Source organism: Mobula hypostoma, chromosome 27 (assembly GCF_963921235.1).
Source record: "Mobula hypostoma chromosome 27, sMobHyp1.1, whole genome shotgun sequence".
Lineage (NCBI taxonomy): Eukaryota > Metazoa > Chordata > Chondrichthyes > Myliobatiformes > Myliobatidae > Mobula > Mobula hypostoma.
The window spans coordinates 7,398,229-7,425,276 of record NC_086123.1 but is presented as its reverse complement, the minus strand read 5'-3'; the positions used below and the strand labels follow the sequence as shown (position 1 = coordinate 7,425,276).

General features: G+C 42.5%; 1 protein-coding gene across 1 annotated transcript in view; it reads left to right on the top strand.

The window, feature by feature from the left end:
* Nucleotides 1-27,048, top strand: part of srrm4 (serine/arginine repetitive matrix 4) — a 346,727-nt gene that overhangs the window by 289,898 nt on the left and 29,781 nt on the right. Inside the window, exons 3-8 of the mRNA XM_063034245.1 lie at nucleotides 6,520-6,600; nucleotides 10,223-10,294; nucleotides 14,104-14,139; nucleotides 14,249-14,299; nucleotides 21,176-21,268; nucleotides 25,903-26,080. Coding sequence (XP_062890315.1) covers nucleotides 6,520-6,600; nucleotides 10,223-10,294; nucleotides 14,104-14,139; nucleotides 14,249-14,299; nucleotides 21,176-21,268; nucleotides 25,903-26,080 — 511 coding nt within the window. The remainder of the gene's footprint in view (nucleotides 1-6,519; nucleotides 6,601-10,222; nucleotides 10,295-14,103; nucleotides 14,140-14,248; nucleotides 14,300-21,175; nucleotides 21,269-25,902; nucleotides 26,081-27,048) is intronic.

The window sequence follows — 27,048 nt, the reverse complement described above, 5'->3', positions numbered from 1 at the left end:
TTCAAGTAGGGTTAAACTCACCTCAACATGTCTTTTACAGTTAGGGTTGCCAACTTTCTCACTCTCAAATAAGGGACAAAAGTAGCAGTCAAATCCTGATGAAGGGTCCCAGCCCGAAATGTCGACTGTACCTCTTCCTACAGATGCTTGCCTGGCCTGCTGCGTTCACCAGCAATTTTTGTGTGTTGACAGGACACTTGAGCTCTTAATGATAGCGGAGTCAAGAGATATGGGGATAAGGCAGGAACGGGGTACTGATTGTGGATGATCAGCCATGATCACAGTGAATGGCGGTGCTGGCTCAAAGGGCCGAATGGCCTACTCCTGCACCTATTGTCTATTGTGTTTACCCTGAGAAAGACTACCATGACCATGAAGCCTTGCATGGGCACGTGTGTGCACATGCGTGACGTGCGCATGTGCGTACGTGCCGATTTTTTTTCCACAAATCGGTTTTGACTTAATCTTCCTGACTACGCTGTACATACATTATTTCTACTTTATATAAGCTGTGTATTTATCATATATCATTCCTGCTTTTACTATATGTTAGAGTTATTTTAGGTCTTATGTGTTATTTGGTAGGTTATTTTTTGGGTCTGGGAACGCTCAAAAATTTTTCCCATATAAATTAATGGTAATTGCTTCTTCACTTTACGCCATTTCCGCACGAAAGGTTTCATAGGAACGCTCTACCTTAGCGGGACAAGGGCGGTCCCGTATGGGACAAACCAATTTAGCCCAATATACGGGATGTCCCAGCAAATACGGGACAGTTGGCAACCCTATGTTCAAGTTCAACAGTGCGTGACAGGGAATGAGGAAAGGTGCAGCTGACTCATATCGTTTCCTCGCGGCCCGGTAGCACATGCTTTGCAGCCTGGTACTGGTCTGCAGCCCGATGGTTGGGGACCGCTGAGTTTAAAAACTGAGCCCTTTTCCCATGGATATTGAACTGGAGAGTTGCCTTTAGAATTGAGGTGCCAGTAAGAGATAATTGGTAGACCTAGTATTAGAGATACAGCATACTAACTGGGCTTTCTGCCCCAATGAGCTCACTCCTCCCTGTTACATCCATGTGACCAATTAACCTATGTCTTTAGAATGTGAGAGGACACCCACCTGGTCATGGGGAGAATGTAGAAACTCCTCACAACCAGTGGCGGGAATCGAACCCGGGTCACTAGAGTTACACTAACTGCTTGACTACCATGTTGCACAAATGATGATGCCTCTTTAGTATCATTCCTTACAATGTTCACAGTTACAGAGACATTTTGACCCATTGTTCCTGTGTTGCTCCTGGACCTCCTGCTATGCAGAGGTGCTTTGATATGTACACATCTAAGAACATATGTCACCATATACAACCCTGAGATTCATTTTCCTGCAGGCATACTCAATAACCATAATAGAATCAATGAAAGACTGTGCCAACTGGATGTACAACTAGTGTTCAAAAGCCAATAAACAGTGCAACTACAAAAAGAAGAAATAATAATAAATAAATATATAAGCAATAAATATCGAGAACATGAAATGAAGAGTCCTTGAAAGTGAGACCACATGTTGTGGGAACAGTTTAGTGATGGAGCAAGTTAAGTTATCCCCTCTGGTTCAGGAGCCTGATGATTGAAGGGTAATAACTGTTCCTGAATCTGGTGGTGTGAATCCTCAGGCTCCAGTGCCTTCTTCCTGATGGTAGCAGCGAGAAGAAATCATGGCCTGGGTGGTGGGGGTCCCTGATGATGGATGCTGCTTTCGTGTCCCAATACTCCGTGTAGATGTGCTCAGTGTTATGGAGGGCTTTATCCGTGATGGACTGGCCATATCGAGAACCTTTTGTAGGATTTTCCATTCAAGGGCATCATTGTGTCCATACCAGGCTGTGATGCAGCCAGTCAATATACTGTCCTCCACACATTTATACAAGTTTGTTGAAGTATTAAATACCATATAACATCTTCTCAAATTCCTAAGGAAGAAGAAGTGCTGTTTTGCTTGCTTCATAATTGCACTTACATGCTGGTCCCAGGGCAGATCCTTTGAAATGATAACGTCAAGGAATTCAAAGTTGTTGATCCTCTCCACCTCTGACTCCCCAGTGAGGACTGGCTCACGGACTCCAGGTTTCCTCCTCCAGACATCAAAATCAGCTCCTTGGTCTTGCTGACATTGGTAAGAGTTGTTGTGGCACCACTCAGCCAAATTTTCAATCTCCCTCCTATATGCTTATTCATAACCACCTTCGATTTGGCCTAGGACAGTGGTGTTGTCAGCAAACTTGAATATAGCATTGGAGCTGTGCTTAGCCACACAGTCGTAGTGTAAAGCGAACAGAGCAGAAGTCAAAGCACACAGCCTTGTGGTGCTCCTGTGCTGATGGAAATTGTGGTGGAGATGTTGTTGCCAATCCAAACTGACTGGGGTCTGTAAGTGAGGAAGTCAAGGAACCAATGACACAAGCAGGTATTGAGGCCATATTGAGAACATAACCTTAGGATTCGTGGGGGGGTGGGTAGAGTTAGATTTAGGATGGAGATGAGGAGGAACTGCTTTTCCCACAGAGTGGTGAATCTGTGCAATTCTCTGCCCAGTGAAGCAGTGGTGGCTACCTCAGTAAATATATTTGACAAGGTTGGACAGAGTTTTGCATAGTAGGATAATTAAATATTATGTGGAAAAGGCACGTAGGTGGAGATGAGTCCATGGCCAGATCAGCTATTATCTTGTTGAATGGCGGAGCAGGCTCGACAGGCCAGATGGCCGACTCCAGCTCCTTTTTCTTACGTTCTTATGCCATAGTCCAATTAATTGGATCTCCAGACCAATGAACCTACCAACCAGTATGTCTTTTGGACTGTGGGAGGAAACTGGAGCACCTGCAAGAAAGCCACATGGTCACGGGGAGAACATACAAACTCCTTACAGGCAGTGGTGGGAACGCTAGGTAGGGAAGGCCTCATTCCTTTGTTTTGGAGCACCCTCCCTCCCTTCCTGCCTCACTTCCAGCCACTGCTAGGAACCTTCGACCGCTTAAAGGTGCCATACCTGCTTGCTCGGGAGTTAAGTCCGCCAAGCCCTTCAGAAGACCATGAACTCCATAGTTCATTAAGTCAATTTAGAAGTATATTGCTTAAAGGGAAATTACACGCAGCAGATTGCAGTGGGAGTAATTTAAAAGAGGTATATTTAGAACTATTCTACGTAGCCCACAGAGTATCATCGTGGTTCACTGGTGTCATCTTGCTTTGTGGGGAGGGTATCAGAGTAACCTTGTCTTTATCACCCCAGCAACAGGAATTACATCAGACTTGGTCCTGGGGAACTGCCTTGGTAAGTAATGTATTGAAATCTGGCTAGGCAGAGGATGCCCAATAACAGGTGAGTTTAAGAACCACGTGGATTAATTTCTCAGCATGATTTACATGTTTACTGAGCAGGGAAGGATGTTGTTCTCTTTGAGAGATTCTCTGGAGGAACTCAGCTCATCCATACAAACAGCAGCAGGAAGGATCCAATCACAGCTCTGAAGGATTGCAACTCAACCAATATCAATATGACCAGAAAATCAGAAACACTGCAGATACTGCAAATCTGAAATTGGAAACCTCCAAACATCTGTGGAAAGAGAAACAGAGTTAAGGTTTCAGATCAAACACCTTTCATCAGAACTGGAATCGAAATTTAAAACTAACTTGGTTTTCTCTCTTTGCTAGCTTGGGTAAAGGAGTAACCCTGTTCTTTTTTCCATAGATACTGCCTAACATGATAAGTACCACCTTCCGGTTTTGTTCACTGTTATTGTGCTCTGACACAGAAGCACATTTGTGTTTGTGCACTGAAAAATAAGCACGTGCACAAGCTCAAGTTTCTAGCACATATTATGAGGTAAATCTAACTCATGAAATGCATTTGAGATTACTTCATACTTTATACCTTATTGTCGCCAAACAATTGATACTAGAATGTACAATCATCACAGCGATATTTGATTCTGCGCTTCCCGCTCCCTGGATTACAAATATTAAATATTAAAAATAGTAAAAATTAGTAAATATTAAAAATTTAAATTATAAATCATAAATAGAAAATAGACAAATGGAAAGTAAGGTAGTGCAAAAAAACCAAGAGGCAGGTCCGGATACTTGGAGGGTACGGCCCATATCCGGATTAGGATCCGGATCAGGATCAGGATCAGGACCTCAAACAGCCTCAAACAGACTCACCACCAACGCCTATCTCCACAGAGTGTTTTTTTGTAAGTATGCTGTTCCTGATCACCAGTACTTGCGCACGAGTTGAGTCTCGGTGACCAAAGACAAGTTTTACTGCTGCACTTACTCTTACCGTTCACAGATATGGTACTTCAGAAGTAGAACTCCAGTCAAGCTGATTGTAATGTGCTGGAGTGACACATTGTACAGGAATAGGGACTCCCTGATGGGAGTAGAAGCCTGCGATCTGCTCTGTTTATGCTGCATTCTGCATGCTATACACTGCACACCACACCACACAGAGCATCACACACTAAACACCACACAATGAACACTGCATACTCCGCAATACACACCCACACTGCACAAGGCAGAACACCCTACACACTATGGTACCACACACCGCACACCACACCACACGTTGCATTTGATGAGCTATTTTGCAGGCTATAATTCTATGTCAATTAAATGACCTCTTCCAAAGGTCGCACAAATCAGTGCTTCAAGCGAGTCTTACAAATATATGGATAACTGTCCTGCTGGGAGGCGTCAGCTTCTGACCAGACCATTTTTCTTTCATTTCCTTGGGTCTGACCTCCTAGGATTGCTCTTTTAAATGAGTACTGGAGAATTAATTTGGGTTTGGTTTGGAGCAGAAGCAATCAGGCTAATCTCCAGCTCACTTTATATCTGCCTGATTGTTTAATTAGATGGTCATTTTCTGTTCTGCAGTTTTTGACATTTTGCAGGTGCCTATTATCACGATGGAATGTGTTCTTTATGTGCATTTCTTCATAAGCCACAGGCAGAATCTATTCTTGGAATTGTCCTGATGGCATACAACTTGTGCTGTCAACATTTCTTAGTTATATTTTCTTTATCACCTTAATATAAATAAGGAATGCAACCTAACTCTGTGTTCTGTTTTATGCCAACTGTCATATCAGAATCAGGTTTAATGTCACTGGCATATGTCATGAAATGTGTTGTTTTGCAGCAACAGCACATTGCAATACACAAGAATAAAAAAACTATAAATTACAATAAGTATATATAATAAAATTAAATTAAATAAGTAGTTAAATTAAAAAAGAGGGAAAATCCTGAGGTCGTGTTCATTGTCCATTCAGAAATCTGAAGGCAGTAGGGAAAAAGCTGTTCCTGAAATGTTGACTGTGTGTCGTCAGACTCCTATACCTCCTCCCTGATGGTTTCGTTGAGAAGGGGGCACGTATTGGAAGATGGGAGTCCTTAATGATGGATGCCGTACCCATTTTGCAGGATGTGGGCTGTGTTGGTATGCTTAGCATCTTGCCCACTGGGAAGATGATGGTGCGCTGCCTTCCTGAGCTGCCACGGTCCGTTTAGTGATGGTCCTCTCTCCATAAGATAAGAACCAACAGCAGCACCAACAGTGGTGAGGGAACAACGACATACTGCCAAAACAGGGTGATGAGGAGCTGACAACCTTTCTCTCGTTACAGCAGGGGTTGATATCTTTCCTCTTGGCAGATGACCAGAATGGCACACAGGACTCTAAATTCAGCTTTACCAACATCCTGTACAACTTCAGTATAACATCTCAACTCCCGTAGTTAATGTCCTGATTTAGAATCAGGATCAGGTTTATTATCACCAGCATGTGTCATGATATTTGTTAAATTAGCGATGTACTAAAAGACAATGTACTAAAACTTCTCTTAATTATCGATGCCAATTTTAAGGAATTACACATCTGTACTTCAGAGCCTGACCATGCATTTTCAAAGTCCTGCCAAAGTGCAACACATCACACTTGTCTGCATTAAATACTATCTGCCATTTTTCCAGCTAGTCCAGATCCTGCTGCAAGCTTTGGTAGTCTTCCTCACTGTCCACCCATCCCCAATCATGGCGTCATCTGCAAATTTGCTGGTCCAGTTTACCACATTGTCACTGAAATCATTAACATAGATGATAAACAACAGACCCAACATCGATCGCTGCAACGCAGCTCAACCCACAGGCCTCCTGTCAGAGAGACAACCGTCGTCTACCACTCTCTAGCATCTCCCGCTGAGCCAATGTGCAATCCAATCGGTTGATCTGAGGTTGCATTATTTCAAACTTGTTACAATACCTAGGCCATTGAACTGTTTAATAATGAAGTCAAATTCACTTAAGAGGCTTTCTATGTGGTTCCCCAAAGGAAACTCTGTAGAGTCGCCTACTTGCCTTTAAATTTGGTCAGGAATCAAAATGACTGTTTGGGAAGTAGCAAATCTGGGCTTATATCCTGCTATCTCCGATTTTATTTTGGCAGATCTTGTGATTCGGCTCACTCGCCTCCTCCTCCGTCAAAAAGGAAGAAAAAGAAGAAGAAATCCGAGCACAAGCGCAGGCGGTGGGTGTTTCTATTACAGGCAGTGCTTTTTAACCAAACACTGTAAGCGGCAGGATTGTCTGTAGAATTGACGCTCTGTCTATCCATTGTCTTAACTATAGCAAGGTGGAATATTCTGAGGAGAGACATCCAGTGTACTGCTTTCCCGTAACTCTTCTGCACCATATGCTGTCTGTATCCTGGGCATCACCCTGCACAATACCATATCTCATTGCAACACTGCTGGAACTTTGTCTACGCCCCATCACAACAAAATCTACACCCTGAGGAAACCATACTGCCTGCACCATGCAGACCACCTCTGGCCATATTTTCATTCCCACAATTAAATTCCCACAATTCAGCTCGGCAGGAGATTGGCATAGGGTTTTGCCAATCTCCTGCCAAGTTAAATTGGAGGAATTTTAGGATCAATGTATAAAACCAGAACATTATAGACGGTCTGCAGTTAATGTCACATACAATGGGTCAATGGTTCCATTTAATATCAGATAACGTAAACAGCATACAACCTGAAAGTCTTATTCTCCACAGACATCCTCAAAACAGAAGAAAAAAACCCAAAGAATGAATGACAGAAAAAAGTAAGAACTCCATAGTCTCCTACAGCCATCCCACACACAAGCAGCATCAAGCAGCATCAAACCTCCCCCCTCCCTCTCCCCCCACTTACCCTAGCATAAAGCATCAGCACTCCCACCACCGACTATGCAAGCAACAGCAAAGCCCCCAAAGAGAGTCCATGGTCTACAAAACATCAAAAACTAACTTTTCACTCTAATATTTCAACATCCCACAGTCAGTCTCAGTCTCTCTCTCTCTCTCACACACACACACACACACACACACAAGGAAGAGACAGATATCGCTCCTTCCACAGCATGAGGGGAGACAAACACTCACTGTTTCGATATTATCAGAATCAGAATCAGCTTTATTACCACCGGTATGTGACGTGAAATTTGTTAACTTAGCAGCAGCAGTTCAATACAATACAAAATCTAGCAGAGAGAGAAAAAAATAATACATAAAATAAAAAAACAAGCTAACGAGTAAATCAATTACGTATATTGGATAGATTGTTAAAAAGTGCAAAAACAGAAATACTGTATATTAAAAAAAAGTGAGGTAGTGACCAAAGATTTAATGTATATTTAGGAATCGGATGGCAGAGAGGAAGAAACTGTTCCGGAATTGCTGAGTGTGTGCCTTCAGGCTTCTGTACCTCCTACCTGATGGTAACAGTGAGAAAAGGGCATGTCCTGGGTGCTGGAGGTCCTTAATAATGGACACCGCCTTTCTGAGACACCGCTCCCTAAAGATGTTCTGGGTACTTTGTAGGTTAGTGCCCAAGATGGAGCTGACTAGATTTACAACCTTCAGCAGCTTCTTTCAGTCCTGTGCAGTAGCCCCTCCATACCAGACAGTGATGCAGCCTGTCAGAATGCTCTCCACAGTACAACTATAGAAGTTTTTGAGTGTATTTGTTGACATACAAAATCTCTTCAAATTCCTAATAAAGTCTAGCCGTTGTCTTGCCTTCTTTATGACTACATCAATATGTTGGGACCAGGTTAGATCCTCAGAGATCTTGACACCCAGGAACTTGAAACTGCTCACTCTCTCCACTTCTGATCCCTCTGTGAGGATTGGTATGTGTTCCTTCATCTTACCCTTCCTGAAGTCCACAATCAGCTCTTTGTCTTACTGACGTTGAGTGCCAGGTTGTTACTGCGGCACCACTCCACTAGTTGGCATATCTCACTCCTGTACGCCCTCTGGTCACCACCTGAGATTCTACCGACAATGGTTGTATCATCAGAAAATTTATAGATGGTATTTGAGCTATGCCTAGCCACACAGTCATGTGTATATAGAGAGTAGAGCAGTGGGCTAAGCACACACCCCTGAGGTGTGCTAGTGTTGATCGTCAGCGAAGAGGATATGTTATCACAAATCCGCACTGGTGATAACATCCACAAACTGTATCGTTGCTCTTTATTTTGAGTTCCCCGACTCGAGAATTGTCAGCAAGATCTCACTCACGAGAGAGCGAGAGAGAGAGAGAGAGAGAGAGATAGATAGATAGATAGATAGATAGATATCACTAAGTACAGAGGCCTCCAACAGCCCCTCTCACTGTCTTCGATGTTCTGGCTCCTGCTACAATAGTTTGCAACACCAGTGAGAATTCATTTCTGCAAGGCTGCGCAAGGCTGCATCCCAAAGACACTTGTCTTCAGGCCAAACCTGGATATACCAAAAATGTGGCCAATCAGCTCGCTCCAGGTATGGGAATAGAACCACAGTTTGAGTGGTGTGTAGACCCAAAAGATATGAACCACTGTGTAGAACCACAGTCTGTGCGCCGCTGTAGATTAAAGACCTCACGGGACTCCAGACGCTCTGAAAAGGAAAATCGGGCAGACAGATAAAACAATTATTAAAATAGTCACAGAAGGTCTCTCATGTTTGTATGTGGCTACTGAATCATTGAGACAGAGTGGTCATTTGCGTTTCCTCCTGTAACTGGAGAGTGACATTCTTCCACTGAAGGTTCCTCCTTAAACTTAAAAGTCAAAGGGAAGCTTATTGTCATATGCAAAAGTGTATGCAGCTATGGTTGCAATGAAAAACTGACTTGCAGCAACATTGCAGACACATAGCATCATATAATCAGAATCAGAATCAGATTCAGGTTTAGTATCACTGGACCATTGAGAAATCTAATGCCGGAGGTAAGATACTGTTGCTGAATCACTGAGTGTGTGTCTTCAGGCTCCTGTACCACCCCCTTGATGGTAGCAATGAGAAAATGACACATTCTGGGTGGTTGAGGTCCCTAATGATGGATGCCACCTTTTTGACGCATTGCCTTAACAACGAGTTCTCAATGATGGAGAGGCTAGAGCCCATGATGAAGCTAACTGAGTTGACAACTTTCTGCAGCTTTTTCTGATCCTGTGCAGTGGCCCCTCCATACCAGATGATGTTGTGACCAGTTGGAATGTCCTCCATGGTACATGCGCAGAAATTTGCTGGAGCTTTTGCTGACGTGCCAAATCTTCTCATAATCCTAATGAAAATTAGCCACTAACCTGGCTCCTTTGTAATTGGATCAATATGTTCAAAGTAATCAAAGTACTGCTAAACTGTAAACACGAGGAATTACTAAACTGTAGTCATTTGTGCTGATTAGTTTAAAAACCTGAATGGTTAACCCCTGATGCTTCAGGGCTTGTGGTTATCAGGGGATAAGTGCTTTGTAAGTCGTGTATTGAACCAAAGTTCAAACTTTTAACTCATATTGGTTAAAGATAGCTGAAAGTCACAAGTTAATAAGGTGTCAAGAAAATGAAAATTTGGAATGTACCTGCTTTGTATCTTAAACAGAAAAACTGACCTGTCATTGAAATTTCATGTTCTGGAGTTCAAGACATTTGGAATTCCGTTCATTTAATTGATCTTCCTACATCACTTGATGATTGATGCAACAGTGTAGACCCTGTTCAAAGGAAAGGAGCATTATTCTGAATGAAGCAGATAATGTTTCCTTTCCTACTTGTCCTGCAGTTGTATGCTCCCTGTGATAATGTTGTGATTTCTCCTTGTTCTGTTTCAGGTCGCCTTCCTACAGTCCTGCCCCTGTGAGAAAGAAGAAGAAGAAAAGCTCCAAGAAGCACAAAAGAAATAGGTAAAAAAAAGAATGAACATTAATCACAAGTAAACGGAACATTACTGAGCTAGGATGTCACACACTGGCTGGTTGTCACAATTCCTTGTATTTGTGGCCAAGCTACTTTCACTGTTGCCTCTCAACGCCAGTAACCAATGTTCAACCAATGTTTATTTAGAGATACAGTACAGTAACAGGCCATTCTGGCCCACCAAAATCGAATCAATTAACCTACTAACTGGTAAGTCTTTGGAATGTGGGAACCAGAGCACCTGAAAGAAATCCATGCAGTCACGGGGAGAGCATACAAACTCCTTACAGACAGTGGTGGACATTCAGCCCAGGTCACTGGCACTATAATAGCATGACCATAAGTCATGGCTATCCCTCAAGGTTGAGGATGATGGTCTTCGTTCTGTTACAGAGCGAAGACGCCTGTGCGTGTATTTGTTTAACGTGTACTTGATGTTGCACTCCAAGAAGCACACGATACTTCACAAATCAACCAACTGGTTCCAATGGCATGGAAACCACGACGATTGGAGCTGATGGATTTGTTGCAGCCTTCATCCGCCTTCACAGCCATTGAGTTCGAAGTAACTTCGTCCGCCTGTTCCACCATTGAGGTCTTGGTTGGATTGTTCTTTGTCAGGGACCTCACCCTCGACTTACCGCCATGGGTGATCCTACCAGGAGCATAGCTCCAGACGGCATTGCTCTCGGGATCTCAGGACCACACAAGCTTCTCCACCGCGACAAGGTGACAATCCACGGAGAAGATTACCATAAGACATTGGAGCAGAATAAGGCCATTCAACCCATTAAGTCTGCTGCACCACACCATGGGTGATTTATGATCCCTCTCAAATCCATTTTCCTGCCTTCTCCCTGTAACCTTTAACGCCCTTACTAATCATGAACCTATCAACCTCCGCTTTAAATGCACCCAAAGACTTGGCCTCCACAGCCACCTGAGGCAATGAATTCCACAGATTCACGACTCTCTGGCTAAAGAAATTCCTTCTCATGTACGTTCTAAATGGATATCCGTCTATTCTGAGGCTGTGCCTTCTGGTCCTAGACACCTCCTACTACAGGAATCATCCTCTCCATATCCACACTATCTAAGTCTTTCAATGTTCAATAAGTTTCAGGGCAATCCCCCCACCCCCCCGCTCAACCTATTCTGCTGTACCCTAGCAAGTACAAGCCCACAGCTATCAAGTGCTCCTGAAATATTAACACTTTCATTCCCAGAATGATTTTCATGAACCTCCTCTGGACCAGCTCCAATGCCTGCACATCTATTCTTAGATAAGAGGCCCAAAACTGCTCACAATGCTCCAAGAGCGGTCTGACCCATGCCTTATAAAACCTCAGCACTACATTCTTGCTTTTGTATTCTGGACCTTTTTGAAATGAATGCTCTGATTAAGATTCAGTATTTTCTGTGTTTAAACCAAATGCAGCTATATCGATCAAACTGTACCAGTTACCATTCTTAATTACATCAAGAAAAACTTTTAAAGCAAAATCTGTTTTTAAAATGAATTTCTGCTTCTACAGATCATGAAGGAATTTACATTTGTGATTAAGGGAATGAGTTCAAGAGAACACGAATTTGTCAAACCGGTTCAGCAAAACTTGCCCCATTCTGAGTGCAATTTGCACCCAGACTGAAGAGCTTGAAAAAAAAGCAAAGACTCACCTTCATCGTGCTCTTAAGCAAATGTCCTTTTGAGCCATTCTCAATATCCATTTTGTAGTCATTGGCCCCAGAAACATGTTTTTGTTTGAACAACTATTTTATGTATTTTGTCCAATTTATGCCATTGTCCATTGATTTTCTGGGAATTGCACCAACTTGAGCTAAACAGTGACGGTGGTACCATTGCAAGACTTTACACCACCCTAATCCACCAGGTAGGAATGAATGTCGCTGCCTGACCTGCCGAATGTTTCCAACATTTAGAAAGGGAGTGAACTAGAAAATAGTAAAGCACCCATTCAGAGACATGCCACAGAAAATAGAATGGTACTGTAAAGCAAAATCATCAATTAGATATCACAGCATAAATATTCAGTCTAAATATTTTGTGAAGATAGAGCACTGTAAATACCAACGGAGAATGGAGACATTAATCTTTGTCTGGGGCAGATGGCAACATTTTCTCCAAATATTAAATTTAAGAGATAGAAATTTATAGGGGAGATATAAACTCCCAGAAGTTAATTACCAGTCAACAGTGCTTAAAGGACAAAACAGCAACATAAAATGCATAAAAATATAAACACGAGAATGTCTACAAATGCTGGAAATCCAAAGCAACACACATGCATACAGCTGGAGGAACTCAGAAGGTCAGGCAGCATCTATGGAAATTAATAAACAGTCAACGTTTCAGATCTTTCTTCAGGACAGAACTGGACTGGATACTCTGCCTCAAAAATTCAATCTAAGGAAATCAATGGGGTGAATTTCAAAGGGAGCATGGGATTTGCTGAGCTGACGAGATGGATGCATCAACAGGGATTGAATAGGCAAAAGTCATCAGATGAAATGCAAAGAATCCTGGCGAAAGGACATCTAAATTCCTTACAAACACGGGAAAATCTGCAGATTTTGGAAATCCAGAGCAACACACACAAAATGCTGGAGGAGGGATGGCCAACTTTTTACATTCCATGCGTCAATTTTTTTCACTCACGAGTTCAGATGCGCCATACAACTCTTGTACCCCCATTCAATTCTTGTAAAAATATGTTAATATAGAACTCGTCCATGAAAAAATTGCATCTGAACTCGTGCGTAAAAAAATTGACGCATGGAATGTAAAAGGTTGGCCACCACTGTGCTGGAAGAACTCAGCAGGTCAGGCAGAATCTGCGGAAAAGAATAAACAGTTGACATTTCAGGCCGAGACCCTTCAGCAGGACTGACAAATGATCTTGGCCCAACACATTAACTGTGTTGTCTAAATTAGTTAAGTTGTTTTCAGCCTCAGGTGTAAACAGATTAAAAAGACATCCTGAGAATGATGACAGGACATGATGCTGAAACGCATCCTAGGATGAGCTGGGACGCATCATCAGTGATGTAACCTGGTCATCGGGTATTTAGGGTCTTTCAACAACAGTAATCCTCGCCCGGGCAACTCAGTAGCATTGGTTCACTGGTCACACCTCTTGACCCACAGCCATCTGGAGGCTCGCTCAGCCACCTCTGTGACAGTCCTGATGCCTCAGAGAGTGTCAGGTATTTGAAATAGTTGCACAAACCCTTGTCTTTGTCAAGAAGCAGCTGGATGCTGTGATGAGACAGGATGGCCTCTTTTATCTGTATAAACATTCGTCAAAACGGTATTCAAAATCTCAGGAGAAATGGCTGAATTACAGCAAGGAATTAGACTGGGATACTTAACCTTTAGGAGCCAACCACTGACTATATTTCTCAGATCCATTGTCCTCCACATTAGAAGAACATTCACAAGTGAAAAGGCATCAGGAAATAATAAAAACCCAATTTGAGTTAAATGCCATCAAAATTTGCCAGAATTCTTTGATTTGCTGTGACAGCACAATAATGTTCTATTTTAACATCCCTCAAAATAATTGTCTTTATTTAAGCTCCTCTTTTAATTAATTTCAAATCAATGAAAATCTTGATGCTTAATGCAGCGAGTGGACTCCTTTCATTAAGATTGCTGCTAATCAGACGTAATTGTCTCATTTACATGTATCTTCAGAGGAAAAATTGGAAACTTACTGTGTACAAATGCAAAGCGCTGGTCCCCTCTCACATTCTATCAAATTTGTGTTATGCATAGGTCAGAAGCTGCTTCCACAAAGAAACGACGGCACAGGTAGGAGAGAATTCTAAAAGAGAAATTTAATAACTGCTGGCTTGTCATATTTTCAGGCCTACCTATGGCCTGTTAAAAAGTACATAAAACAACCTTCTCTTTCCTGCAGCTCAAAAAGTCCAAAGAGGAAAAGAAAAGAAGACAAAAGGCATCGGAGAAGGTAAAATGACATCCTTTGATGGTCCTTCAGTGGTCTAAAAGCTGTGCTTTACCTGTATGTTATTCACGGTATTGTCTGAAGCAGAATTTCAAATGCAGATTCCAACCAAAGTTAGACAATTTATTGTTCTGTAGTATCTCCAGTTAAGTGCCAAACCGTCTTCATAATTCTCCTTAAGCTGAACTTTCTGTACAGTGACTGGAGTAATTGGCTTATAGTAAGTCTTATGATGTTTAGCTAAGCTCAGGAGAGGAACTGGAATATTGTGCAATGAACCAGGATACAATCTTTCAGAAATTGATGCTGATGCGCATTAAGCTTGGATAATGAAAAGAAAGCCTCTCCGGGGGTAGGCAATTAAGCTCATTGACTTCGAAGTTCACCCGCGACTGTTGCATGGAAAACGTGATGTGCATTTTGTACGCTGTAAATGTTCCACAACCTGTGGTGGGATTCGCTGAGTGAAGGAAGTAGTGAAGGTTGACAGGATGCCCTCCTTTAAAAGGAATCACAAGCCTTTCATATACACCTGAACTAATCTCGCTTAACACCGTAGGCTGCGGCGACTCTCCAGCGCACACTGGAGTCTCAACATTCGAGAGTCAAAACTGTTCATTGTCATTAGTCAATACACAGACATAAAGCAGAATAAAATAATCATCACTCCGGATTCCATACAGCATAAAATACACAATAAACATGAAGAACACAGTATAAAAACAGAATAAGTATACAATAAGTACAGTACATAAGATTGGCTTATATAGATAGACTGATGGGATGTACATTAACTAATGCAAGGTACAGGAGTATCTGTAACTCTGACAGGAAATACAGTGGTGGTGGGGTGGGTTAATGGGTGGAAGTGTTGATCAGCCTGATGGGTTGCAGAAAATAACTGTCTGGTGGTCCTGGCGTAGATGCTACGTAGGCCCTTCCCTGATGGGAGTGCAACAGGCATCCATGGCTGCTTTAGCATTTACATGAGAAAATCAGTAGATGCTGGAGATCCACAGCAATGCACATAAAATGCTGGAGGACCTCAGCAGATCAAGCAGCATCTATGGAAAAGAGTAAAGATAGATAGATAGATATACTTTATTAATCCCGAGGGAAACTTGGTTTCATTACAGCCGCACCAACCAAGAATAGAGCGTAAGTATAGCAATACAAAAAACCCCAACAATCAAACACCAAAATGCAAACTATGCCAGATGGAAAATAAGTCCAGGACCAGTCTATTGGTTCAGGGTGTCTGACCCTCCACAGGAGGAGCTGCACGTTCGATGGCCACAGGCAGGAACGACCTCCCGTGCCGCCAAGTGTTGTATCACGGTGGAATGTGGCCAAAGTCCAACAGTAAAAAGTTCAATATCCAGTTTGCAAACACGTTCCTCGATCATAATATACCCCGGATTGCAGCATCCGTTGTTAGAACAGTAAGCACCCAACTCCTTTACGCTTACCGCTCTCAGTGCACTTCCGGTCAGGCGGAACGGTATGACCCACCGAACTCCTCTTCTCCAAAAGTCTCTGTTGTCACGACTCGGTCCTCTTTCCTCGGCTTTGTGATCCCCCTCTGTGTGTTTTCCTCCGGATTTCAGCAGGGGTGTCCACCACTCTGTTCGCTAAGCCGGCCGGTCTTTGCTGGTCCGTGGAATACACAATGCGACCTTGCTTCTGTCCCGCGTGTCGGGATGTAACCATTTCCAGTGCTAAAGAAAACCCAAATAAAACTCTCTACCAGCATGTTAGAGAGGGTGCAGCTTCGACGTGTTACCGTGAGAAAAAAAATACAAAAAATAACGTAAATTAAAAAGTAAGAAGAAAGTAAGAATAGATTGGAACAGCTGTACCAGGCTGCATGCACGACTGGCACATGCGCACTAGCAGTCGTCATGCAGTCGACGTTTCAGCTCAAGGCCCTTCATTGCCTGAAACATCGACTGTTTATACTTTCCATAGATGCTGCCTGACCTGCTGAGTTCCTCCGGCATTTTGTGTGTGTTCCTTCATCATATCCTTGATGCCTATGTAAAGAAAAAGGCTAGCAATATCATAAAGGATCATTGATCAGCAAGACTACATGAAGCAGAAGAAACTTATTGTGAGAAATTGTACTTTATTACATCAATGCTTATACAGTCTGACCACAGAACTGTGTGTTGTTCAGTTTATGGCTAATGTCTCCATTAGCAAAGCAGCTTCATTCAGATACATTGAAACTTTGGATGCTAATATCACACACAATAATTTCTAAATTGCACAGAATAGTTAAGCAGTTACCTCCTGATCAACCCTTATATAAATTCAGCAACATATTACTCAGCACAAAACACCAAAATAGACAGCTGTAGATGTTAACGTAAAGAAGGGACTCAAATTATGATGTAAATCATTAAACTGACATTTAAGCGATTTGTGTAGATTATCCAAATGCCAAGATTACGTCTTATTTATCATTTTTCCCACTGCTATTAGCTCTCTCCAGATGTCAGAATATTAATGTTCTTTGGCCTTTCAAATGTCAGCTTCATATTTCCCACTAACAGTTGAAATCCAGTGGGGATCATATGCATCCTCTTACCACATGTTAATCGACTTCAGGTCAGGTTTAAATCTGTGACAAGAACTGAAGGAGAAGTGTGCAGTGAGTCCCAGTGCTATATTCTCAAACTTAACTTGTTATCCTTCGAAGTACCTCCAGGAGAAGATGGGACCACAAGTAAGTTGTTCAGACTAATTCTTCAATTCCAGTTATCATATTGATGCTCGATGTCTCAGCTTTGTCCATTATCCTTGCTCGCCAAACCTCAATTGCCACACCTAACAAAAACAATAAACTCTGCGTTTACCCAAACTCAGCAGCTTTCCAGATGTTCACTTCACTTTGTATTAATGAATGCTTCCTGACGACAGCTCTAATTAGTCTCACTGTAAATATAAGATTGCTGCACCAATCAAGAAGACAAATATGAAAATATCTGCAGATGCTGGAAATCCAAAGCATGCGCCTGTTGCTAAAGACAAACATACTTTTGTTAGACATCTAACAAGGCCAGCATGATCTGGAATGTGAATAATTATTTTTCCAAATTCTGCATTCACATATTAATATCCCATCGGCAAATCTGTCTGTAGCTTGTAAAATCAAGTTATAGGGTGGACTGGTACATAATGACCATTACTCTTCTTTATGTATTTTGCGGAAAAATATATGGGTGTATAATTGCCTAAAATGAGAAAGACATTTTGATTGCAGAAGAGTTTGCAGCCAAAACATGTAGCAAGATAGCTCCTCGCTGACAATCAACACCGATGCATGTCAAGGATGTGTGTTTTGTCCGCTGCTCTATTCTCTGTACACCAATGACTCTGTGGCTAGGAACAGCGCAAATGCCACCTGTAAGTTCATGGATGACACAATTGTCAGAATCTCAGATGGCGATGAGGAGACATACAAGAGTGAGATCGATCAGCTAATTGAGTGGTGTTTCAACAGCAACCTTGCACTCAGTATCAGTATGGCCAATTATTTGTGCACTTCGGGTAGGGGAAGTTCAGGGAGCACACACATCAGTCCTCATTGAGTGATCAGCAGTGGAAAGGGAGAGCAATTTCAACTTCCTGGGTGTCAACATCTCTGAAGATCTATCCTGGGCCCAACGTATTGATATATTTACAAAGAAAGAACAACAGTGGCTATGTTTCATCAGGAGTTTGAGGAGATTTGGTAGGTCACCAATGACTCTCGCAAATTTCTGCAGCGATATGGTGGAGAGCATTCTAACTGGTTGCATCACCATCTGGCATTGAGGGGCCATGGCTCAGGATCGGAAAAAGCTGCGGGGGGTCATAAACAGCCGGCCCCATCATGGGTGCCAGCCTCTCCACCATCAAAGACATCTTCACAAAGCTATGACCCAAAAAGCCAGCATCTATCATTAAAGATAGCCACCACCTGGGACATGCCCTCTTCTCAATACTACCATCAGAGAGGAGATATGGGAGTCTGAAAACACACATTGAATGTTTTCAAAACAGCTTCTTCTCCTCCACCATCAGATTTCTGAATGGATAATGAACACCTGAACACAACCTCACTATTTTTGCTCTCTTTTAGCACTACTATTTATCTTTATACAGTATATATCTTACAATGTTTCAAAAATCATTATCCTCTGTATATTTCCTATCAACTTCTATTCAGTACCTGAGATACTTGGGAGTAAAATTGTCCATGCTCTCAATGACAACCAAGTGCTCACCTCCACTGGTATGGATTAAACAATGATTGGCAGCACAGTTGCAGTGTTATCAAGGATCAACTTTAATCGCCATACACACTTACACAGATTGGGAATTTGCTGGGTTGTGTTGGTGCGACATGCAACAAAAACAACTTTCAACAATTATAAAGAATAAAGAATTATATTAAAAATAAAGTTTGGGGTTAAAGTACACATATGGAGTAAAATGCACATTAATACATGAATACCAACATGTATTTACAATGTGAACAGTATCCTAAAACAGTGGCTTAAAGTGTTGCCAGTGCAGTGACTTGGATAATAGAGTTATGATACATGGTGTGACTCTGTGCCTTGGACCAAAATGTATCCGGCTTTAAAAACTCTTATCCATTCAGTATGGGTAATTAATAGATGGCTTATAGGAAATCCAAGGAAGATGATTTTATCCAGAGGATAGTTGAGAGAGGGAAGGTGGCAGATTCCTGTAGTTGAGCACTTGAATTGCCAAGGCATAGGTCAAATGAAAGATAACTGGGATTAAAATAGATGGCATTTGATGGTCGGCAAGGAGTATGGTGGGTTGAAGGCCCTATTTCTGCAGTGTGCAACGCTGTGAAATCTCTAGACACTGAGGGAATCATGGGATGTGGTCACAGAGGTCAATCGGCCATGATCAAAAAAAATGTCGGAGGAGCTCCTGAGAGCTGAGTACCCTATTCCTTCTCTTGTTTCTTACTGTATGTTATGTTCTTGTCCAATGCATAAGTTACCATAAATATAATCGCTTTGGTGTTAAAACCAACTTCCTAGACCTTTACAACAGGAATTCTGCAGACGCTGGAAATTCAAGCAACACACATCAAAGTTGCTGGTGAACTCAGCAGGCCAGGCAGCATCTCTAGGAAGAGGTCCTGACGAAGGGTCTCAGCCTGAAACGTCGACTGTACCTCTTCCTAGAGATGCTGCCTGGCCTGCTGTGTTCACCAGCAACTTTGATGTGTGTTCCTAGACCTTTATCACTTTTTTCTACTCTATTCCACAATTACAAAATTTCACTCCTAATTTCTAATTAAATTTCTGGTTCATTCCAAGTGAATTCTCAAATAAATTGAATACCATTGCACTCAAATAACTGTACTGCCAAAAATGTTACTGGTGACATTGAAACTGGCTTATTTAAGAATTCCTGTGAAATAGCAAAGTTGTCTTTATGTAATCATTTGGATGCATTGAGTTTACCTGTTATCTTCTCATCTCTGGAACAAGGATTCAGATTGTTTATTTAAAGTTCCCCATTTTCTTTTAAAAAAAAGGACTGAGAGTGGTCTTGCTGTATGTATGGTGCAATTCCAGCTTTTATGTGACTCCTGATCTAGGCAAATTAACCAGACTCATTCAAGCACATACATATTACCAGGTTGAGCCTCCGGAGGGAAGCAGTTCTGTAAATTCTGTCCTGATTGTCTGAAATGAGTGTGTGAGAGTAGAATCAGGGACAACTTTGAAGCCTCCAGTTTTCAAATAGTGTGTGCTAAGGTACTGTAACACTAAAAATAGGGTCATGTCACACATTGTGGAGGTAGTCAAAACTATCAGTCTCTGACAGGTATAAATATTGCTATCAAAATTGCCCAGTTAATTTGACTGAAAGTGAAATCAAAGTCATGTCTGTTGTCAAATGCACAGGTTCTGTACATGTATGCAATGAAAAACTAACTTGCTGCATTAGACTGAGGATGTTCTACAAGTCTGTGGTGGCCAGCGCGATCATGTTTGCTGTTGTGTGCTGGGGCAGCAGGCTGAGGGAGGCAGACACCAACAGAATCAACAAACTCATTCGTAAGGCCAGTGATGCTGTGGGGATGGAACTGGACTCTCTCACGGTGGTGTCTGAAAAGAGGATGCTGTCCAAGTTAAATGCCATCTTGGACAATGTATCCCATCCACTACATAATGTACTGGGTGGGCACAGGAGTACATTCAGCCAGAGACTCATTCCACCGAGATGCAACACAGAGCGTCATAGGAAGTCATTCCTGCCTGTGGCCATCAAACTTTACAACTCCTCCCTTGGAGGGTCAGACACCCTGAGCCAATAGGCTGGTCCTGGACTTATTTCCTGGCATAATTTGCTTTTTACTATTTAACTATTTATGGTTTATTACTATTTATTATTTATGGTGCAACTGTAAATGAAAACCAATTTCCCCCGGGATCAATAAAGTATGACTATGACTATCACAAATACACCACATTCAGAAGAGGAACATAAATTTTATACAATTTTTTTCAACAAATGCCGCAATTAGAACAAAAAAAATAGTCCATTGTAGTACAAAATGGTCAACGTGCTATGCTGAGGTACTGAGGGTTGTTCTGGATGGTTCATGGTCCAAGTGCTTGAAGGGGATTGCTGATCTTGAGCCCAGTGGTGTGGAAAGTCACACTTCTGTACCTCCTGCCCACTGTGAGAAGATGGCTTGGCCCAGGCACCGGGGACCTTTGATGATGGTTGCTGCCTCATGTCGATACAACTGAAGGAGGGACTGATTGAAGTATGTGCAGTGAAATAATTTGCATGTTTCCAACATAGTGAGAGACTGACTTTTGTCTTCCTGTCAAGGTCTCGGGCTGCATCAGCTTCTCACAAAGGCCACAAATGCAGACGTTCTCATTCTCAGAACTCAACCTACAGGTCTCCTAGCTGTTCCAGCAGGTAAATCTCCTTTCTTTGCTCACATGCTCGGTTAGCCTCACTTTGTGTATCACTGCTGAGACAAGGATCTAATATCACTGCATCTTCCCCCTTCCCTTCCAGTCCTGAAGAAGGTCTCAGCCCAAAAACATCTATAGTTCATTCATTTCCGCACATGCTGCCTGAGTTCCTCCAGCATTTTGTGTGCGTTACTGACAGTCCCAGCCCTCCCACCACTTCAAATCGGTCACTTCATAGTAATTTCATCTTCATATACTGGTCGAAGGAAGTAAAAGCTCACTGAAATACACAAAATGCAGGTTTTAATCTCAGTATGCAGGCTGTAAGACACTATTAATATCATGCACAGTACCACAATTAATCCGATAGGACCACTGTTTCTTACTTTGCTCTCCAGCGTCTGAATCAAGTTAGACAATCATTACTAAATCCTTTCCAACTGTTAACACCTCTAAAAGGCCTTTATTACAATGCTGAAAGCACTTTGGCAACTCTGGACTCTATAGCTACTGTGTGAGAAAATCAAGAAGCAAAGATTCAGACAGGAAACTGGTGGGGATATTAATGGGAATGTCGAGACAATAAGTTTAAGGAAATTTAGCAGTGTCGTGAGATTGCTCAGTGAGCTGACATGAGCTCAATGGGCTGAATAGATTTCTTCTGTGACTGAGCAAATAAGAACGCAAATCCCAGAAGCACCTGGTTTATAGAAGCTGTGAGATTTCGGAAATCAGTGAGGATTCCTTTCCAAAGTGGATCAATGCTGGAAGAAAGCCTGATTCCACACTTGTCTTGCTGCCATGCAGAGAGCATTGCAGAGGAGACGGTACGAGAGCTGGGGTCTGAGTCCCGAGCCAGGGTGTGATCCACTTGACAGTGGTTCCACAGATTGATTAATCGAGGGTGTGTGTGTGTGTGTGTGTGTGTGTGTGTGTGTGTGGTTTACATAGGGAGTGTAGGGTGTGCTGCTTTTTGGTTGGTGTTGGGTATTTCAGATGGAAGCTGTCCTATTCCTAGCAGTTTACAAATAGTCCTGTAAAGGGACATTTACTTTAGGATTAAGCAGATTGACAGAGGCTGCCAGAATGCCATTAATTCAGCCTTTCATGGGTGGCGATTTAGCCAATCTCAGCTGGGGACAGGAAGGATATTACAGCTGAATTCAGCACACGCAGTAAAGGAGAAGAGAGTAAAGGCATGCCAACCTTTCCTCGGTGGAAGCAGTTCGCCAGGGTCCAGTATACATAAATTCACTTCCCTCGCAAGAGACTGAGCACATAATCTAGATTGATGGTCATCTCCGACAGTGCAGCACTCCCTAATGTTGTCCTTCAGATGAGACATTAATGTAGATTTCACAGAGGATTTCTTGGCACAAGCAAAATTCTTAAAACTGCTATGACCATATTTTTATTCCTCAAACAACTTCACTAAATATAGGGATTATTTGCACTTTCTGTCCTTGCTCTTTTTGGAACTAGACTATATTTAAATTAGCTGCCACACTTCTGACGTAGCAGCCATGTTTGTGCCTCAAAAGATTTTACAGCAAAATGCTTTAGTATCACAAAGGAAGCTTTCTTGATTGCTCTCCAATAGCCCATGGGTTAGGTGATTGATTGGTTGTGAGTTGTTACCGACAGTGACAGTAGAAACCGGTGAGGAAGAGGTTTTTACAATGGAAATGCTCCTGCACTGAGGCGGATCCACTCTCTCGATCTCAGAATTCTGTGTACAGTGGTACGAGTAGTCGTCACAACTGGGATCTTCCTTGGTTGTAGTGGATGACCATGACTTCTCTGGGTCCTGTCATACCCTTCGCTCTCCACGAAGCATTGCAAAACTGCCTTCCTGACCTTGGCTCTCTCTGTGGATCTCATCCACCCAGAGTGCCGAATTTGATTATGCATGCTGGGCAGGCATGTCTGCATCTCACCGGGGTATCAGGCTCACCAGATGCCCTCACCTGTCGAAGCGGTGTACCGGGGTGTGGCGGCTGCCACTTGCAAACAGCTACTTGGAGCCATAGGTGAGAGCTGGGTGTCTGGTGGGGACCAAAGGTGAGTGAGCTGCCCCAGAATGGACACAACAAGCCCCTTCAACAGAGGTGCTGCCCCTCTCTGGACACTTCAAACATTCCCCCCCTCCCCCCCATTGATCAACTACTGGTCAAAAAAGGAGCAAGGCCTGATATTGCTGTTGGGATCAGTTTAAATACAGGTGCTTTCAGGCAAGTGACAAAAACTGACTTGTATAAGTTAATAGCAATCGTAGGGCAGGAATCGATTCCAGTAAAAGCTGGTGAGTCTGCGCTGTTTGTTGATATGAAAATCGATCTTTATTTTGGGGTGATTACAGTATACGTGAGGAAGGAATGTTGTGAAGGAGGAAGTGTGGCTCATTTTTATTTCATCCTTCAGTAAACTGCTAATGAAGAGTTCTGAATGTATCCTAATGTTGGACTCCCATATCCTTGCCATTTGTATCACCTTAGGAAGGTCTTGGTGCGCTACAGACTGCATGCTATATCGCTGTTGCACAGCAGGTTGTGCATCACAGTACAAAGCACTAATATCAGTAGAGTATCCCATCAGTGGCATACGTGGGGAGTACTCTCTCCATGCCTACCTACAATTACAATGGACTGATAATTGAATTTCCACCACCAATGCAGACATCATGACCAAAGTCTTGAATTAACAACAAAGACTAAAATTCCTTATTACGTGGTGAAATAACTTCACTTGAGATTGAGAGATTACAATAGCAATGTAACAGTTGACACTATCTTCCCTTTCTCTCTACACGTCTACAAGATGATCACTATGTATATTAATAGCTATCTTGGGGCACTATCCAATGAATAATATTTTTTGGTGACTGACCAAGCTGCTTTCTCCTTGCAGCAAAGCCCTGGGGCTGAGAAGTCTTAATTCTGCACTGAAATACAACTAGCCATTAACAACCAAAGTTAATCTGTTACTGAAGTTTACACTTCCTTCCCTAAAAAAGTAAAACTTCAGATTTCGACCCCTGCCTTGTATCTGTGTCAGCAGTTTGATACTATTTTAATATGCTACAAAGTCACAATGCTGAATTACTTTCCCAGTGGTCAAAGAGAATTCAAGTTAAATGGGTTGGAGGATCTACTGTAAAGATGAAGCCACACTCAGGTTGGAGGAACAACACCTTATATTCCGTCTGGGTAGCCTCCAACCTGATGGCATGAACATCGACTTCTCTAACTTCCGCTAAGGCCCCACCTCCCCCTCGTACCCCATCTGTTACTCATTTTTATGCACACATTCTTTCTCTCACTCTCCTTTTTCTCCCTCTGTCCCTCTGAATATACCTCTTGCCCATCCTCTGGGTCCCCCCTCCTTGTCTTTCTTCCCGGACCTCCTGTCCCATGATCCTCTCGTATCCCCTTTTGCCTATCACCTGTCCAGCTCTTGGCTCTATCCCTCCCCCTCCTGTCTTCTCCTATCATTTTGGATCTCCCCCTCCCCCTCCAACTTTCAAATCCCTTACTCACTCTTCCTTCAGTTAGTCCTGACGAAGGGTCTCGGCCTGAAACGTCGACTGCACCTCTTCCTACAGATGCTGCTTGGCCTGCTGCGTTCACCAGCAACTTTGATGTGTGTTGCAAGTTAAATGGGGGTCACGTTTGCAATTGTGTTTCACTTCACAGTGGTTTCAGATGGGAAGCCATTTTCAACCAAATTACGTGTTCACTCTGGAATCACATTCAGGTCAGAAAATGCATACTTAAAGTCTCCTCCTCCTGCATCCTGCTATTCAGACCAATTAACCACACATTGGCAAGAAGTGCCAATATGTTCTTAAGCACAGAATTAAAGGGAACTTCTAATGTTTTATAACTCAATAGCTACTGACGTTGGACCATATTTATGACTGTATTTTGAATGTTATAACTTATTGTGATAACCAAAGGTCGTACGCATGTAATTGAAGGAAATACAGCATTAATCTTAAGCAACTTCTCCAGCCCCTCTCCTCCTCACAGCCTTCTCCCCTGCCCATAGCTCCTCTCATTCTGTTCTCACGGATTCCAGTCTTTGGTTCTTTCATGGCATGCTGGGATATTAAACTATCAATCAATTTCTGGAAGCAAGTTTGCTACAACTCTACAACCTTTTCTGGGCTGTTCTGACAAAAGGACTAGGATTTGCCATCGTATGAATCATCATGCTGGGTGTCGTAAAAGGCAACACAGAACTCTGTGAGGTATTGCTCAGCTACAATGATGAAGAGGAGTCGGCTTACAGTACAACTCATGCATGGTCAGCCAAAGTAGAGCCGAGAATAATGTGGGTGAAGTTAATGCATCTCGGAAGCCTTCATTTCCCTTCTTCTACTCTTCTACTATCTACGTTAAGTCCATGTAGAGAGGAGCCAAGCAGTCATTTAATGTTTCAACATGCAAAGGAAGGGAATAAGAAGTTAAAACTATCATTCAGGCCCACATGAATCAGTCCAATAATTGAAACAGATAGGATTCCACTATCACATAGGTCCCCGGTGACTCAGAAGGGAAACAGGGGAGAAAATGTCTTTTGTTTAACCGTGCTGAAGATGCTTTATCATTGACTCTTGGTTTGCTTGTTCTACAGTAATGAAGGTCGATCAGGGGCAGCACGATGCCCGCGAGGCAGGTCAAGAAGCAGCAATCATGAAGCTTATTCAAAGAGCAGCACAATGCAGAGAGCCCCCGTCATCGGCCGTTCCCACACTGGCAAGTCACCATGTAAAAGCCCCCAGAATAAAAACAGCAAATCAGCTGGCAAAATAGTAAGTGCTGAGACCAATTTTATCCATCATACTGCAACAAGTCATGAAGTTCTAGTATTAATGTTTAATTGTGCCATGTAAAATGAGGTGACTTCTTAAAATACCAAGGTGTGCACAGAACCAAAATCTTATTGCTACCTCATTCCTGCCCTACCACTAACTGTAGTTAATATAGCCTGGCCATATTCTGTGCTTTGTGGCAGTTTCATGGAATCATAGGATCTCTTCAACAGGCAAAGAGGCCTTTGGCCCATCATATCTATGTCAGTCAATAAAGAACTACCCAACTTACCCCCACCTTCCAGCAGTAGGTCTATAGCAAGTATGTATGCAATCATTTCTCAATGAAGGTTTCTCTTTTTACCACACTTCCAGCCAGAGAATTTTAAATCTCTAAGACCCAATGGCTGAAAAAAAAAATTCACTGCCCGTAACTCTTCTCTTAACTACCTTAAATCTATTCTCCATGTAATTTGACCACCAAGGGCTGAGTGGTCTAATTTCTCATGTTCCTCCTCTCCTGATGGGAGGTTGTCTATAGGTACCAAAGACACTTCAAAATCTTGCTAAAAGTGTTGCCGTTTTTCATATATCAACTTGGCAGGTGATTTAACCATGGAACATCTCACAGTCATTACCTATTCTGTTGCTAACTGACAGCCACACACACGCACAGGCTACCAGCTAGTGATTGTCATGTGCCAGTGAATATTTGGGCTGATAACTTGCTTTCAACTCTGTGAATTGAGCACAACAGTTATGTCATTACTAATCAAATAAAAGGGATTTAATCTTTTTTTTATATAATGGTTAGCAGTATGGCCTGGGTACCTGATCCAAGCTTGATTTTACTAGATTGTACACCATGTGTGTTTACATTCTGGTACAATTTCACAGAAGCATTTATCATTTTTATTCTGTTATGGTTGTCAAAGAGATTTAACCTCAAGCTGATGGTGCTAAACATG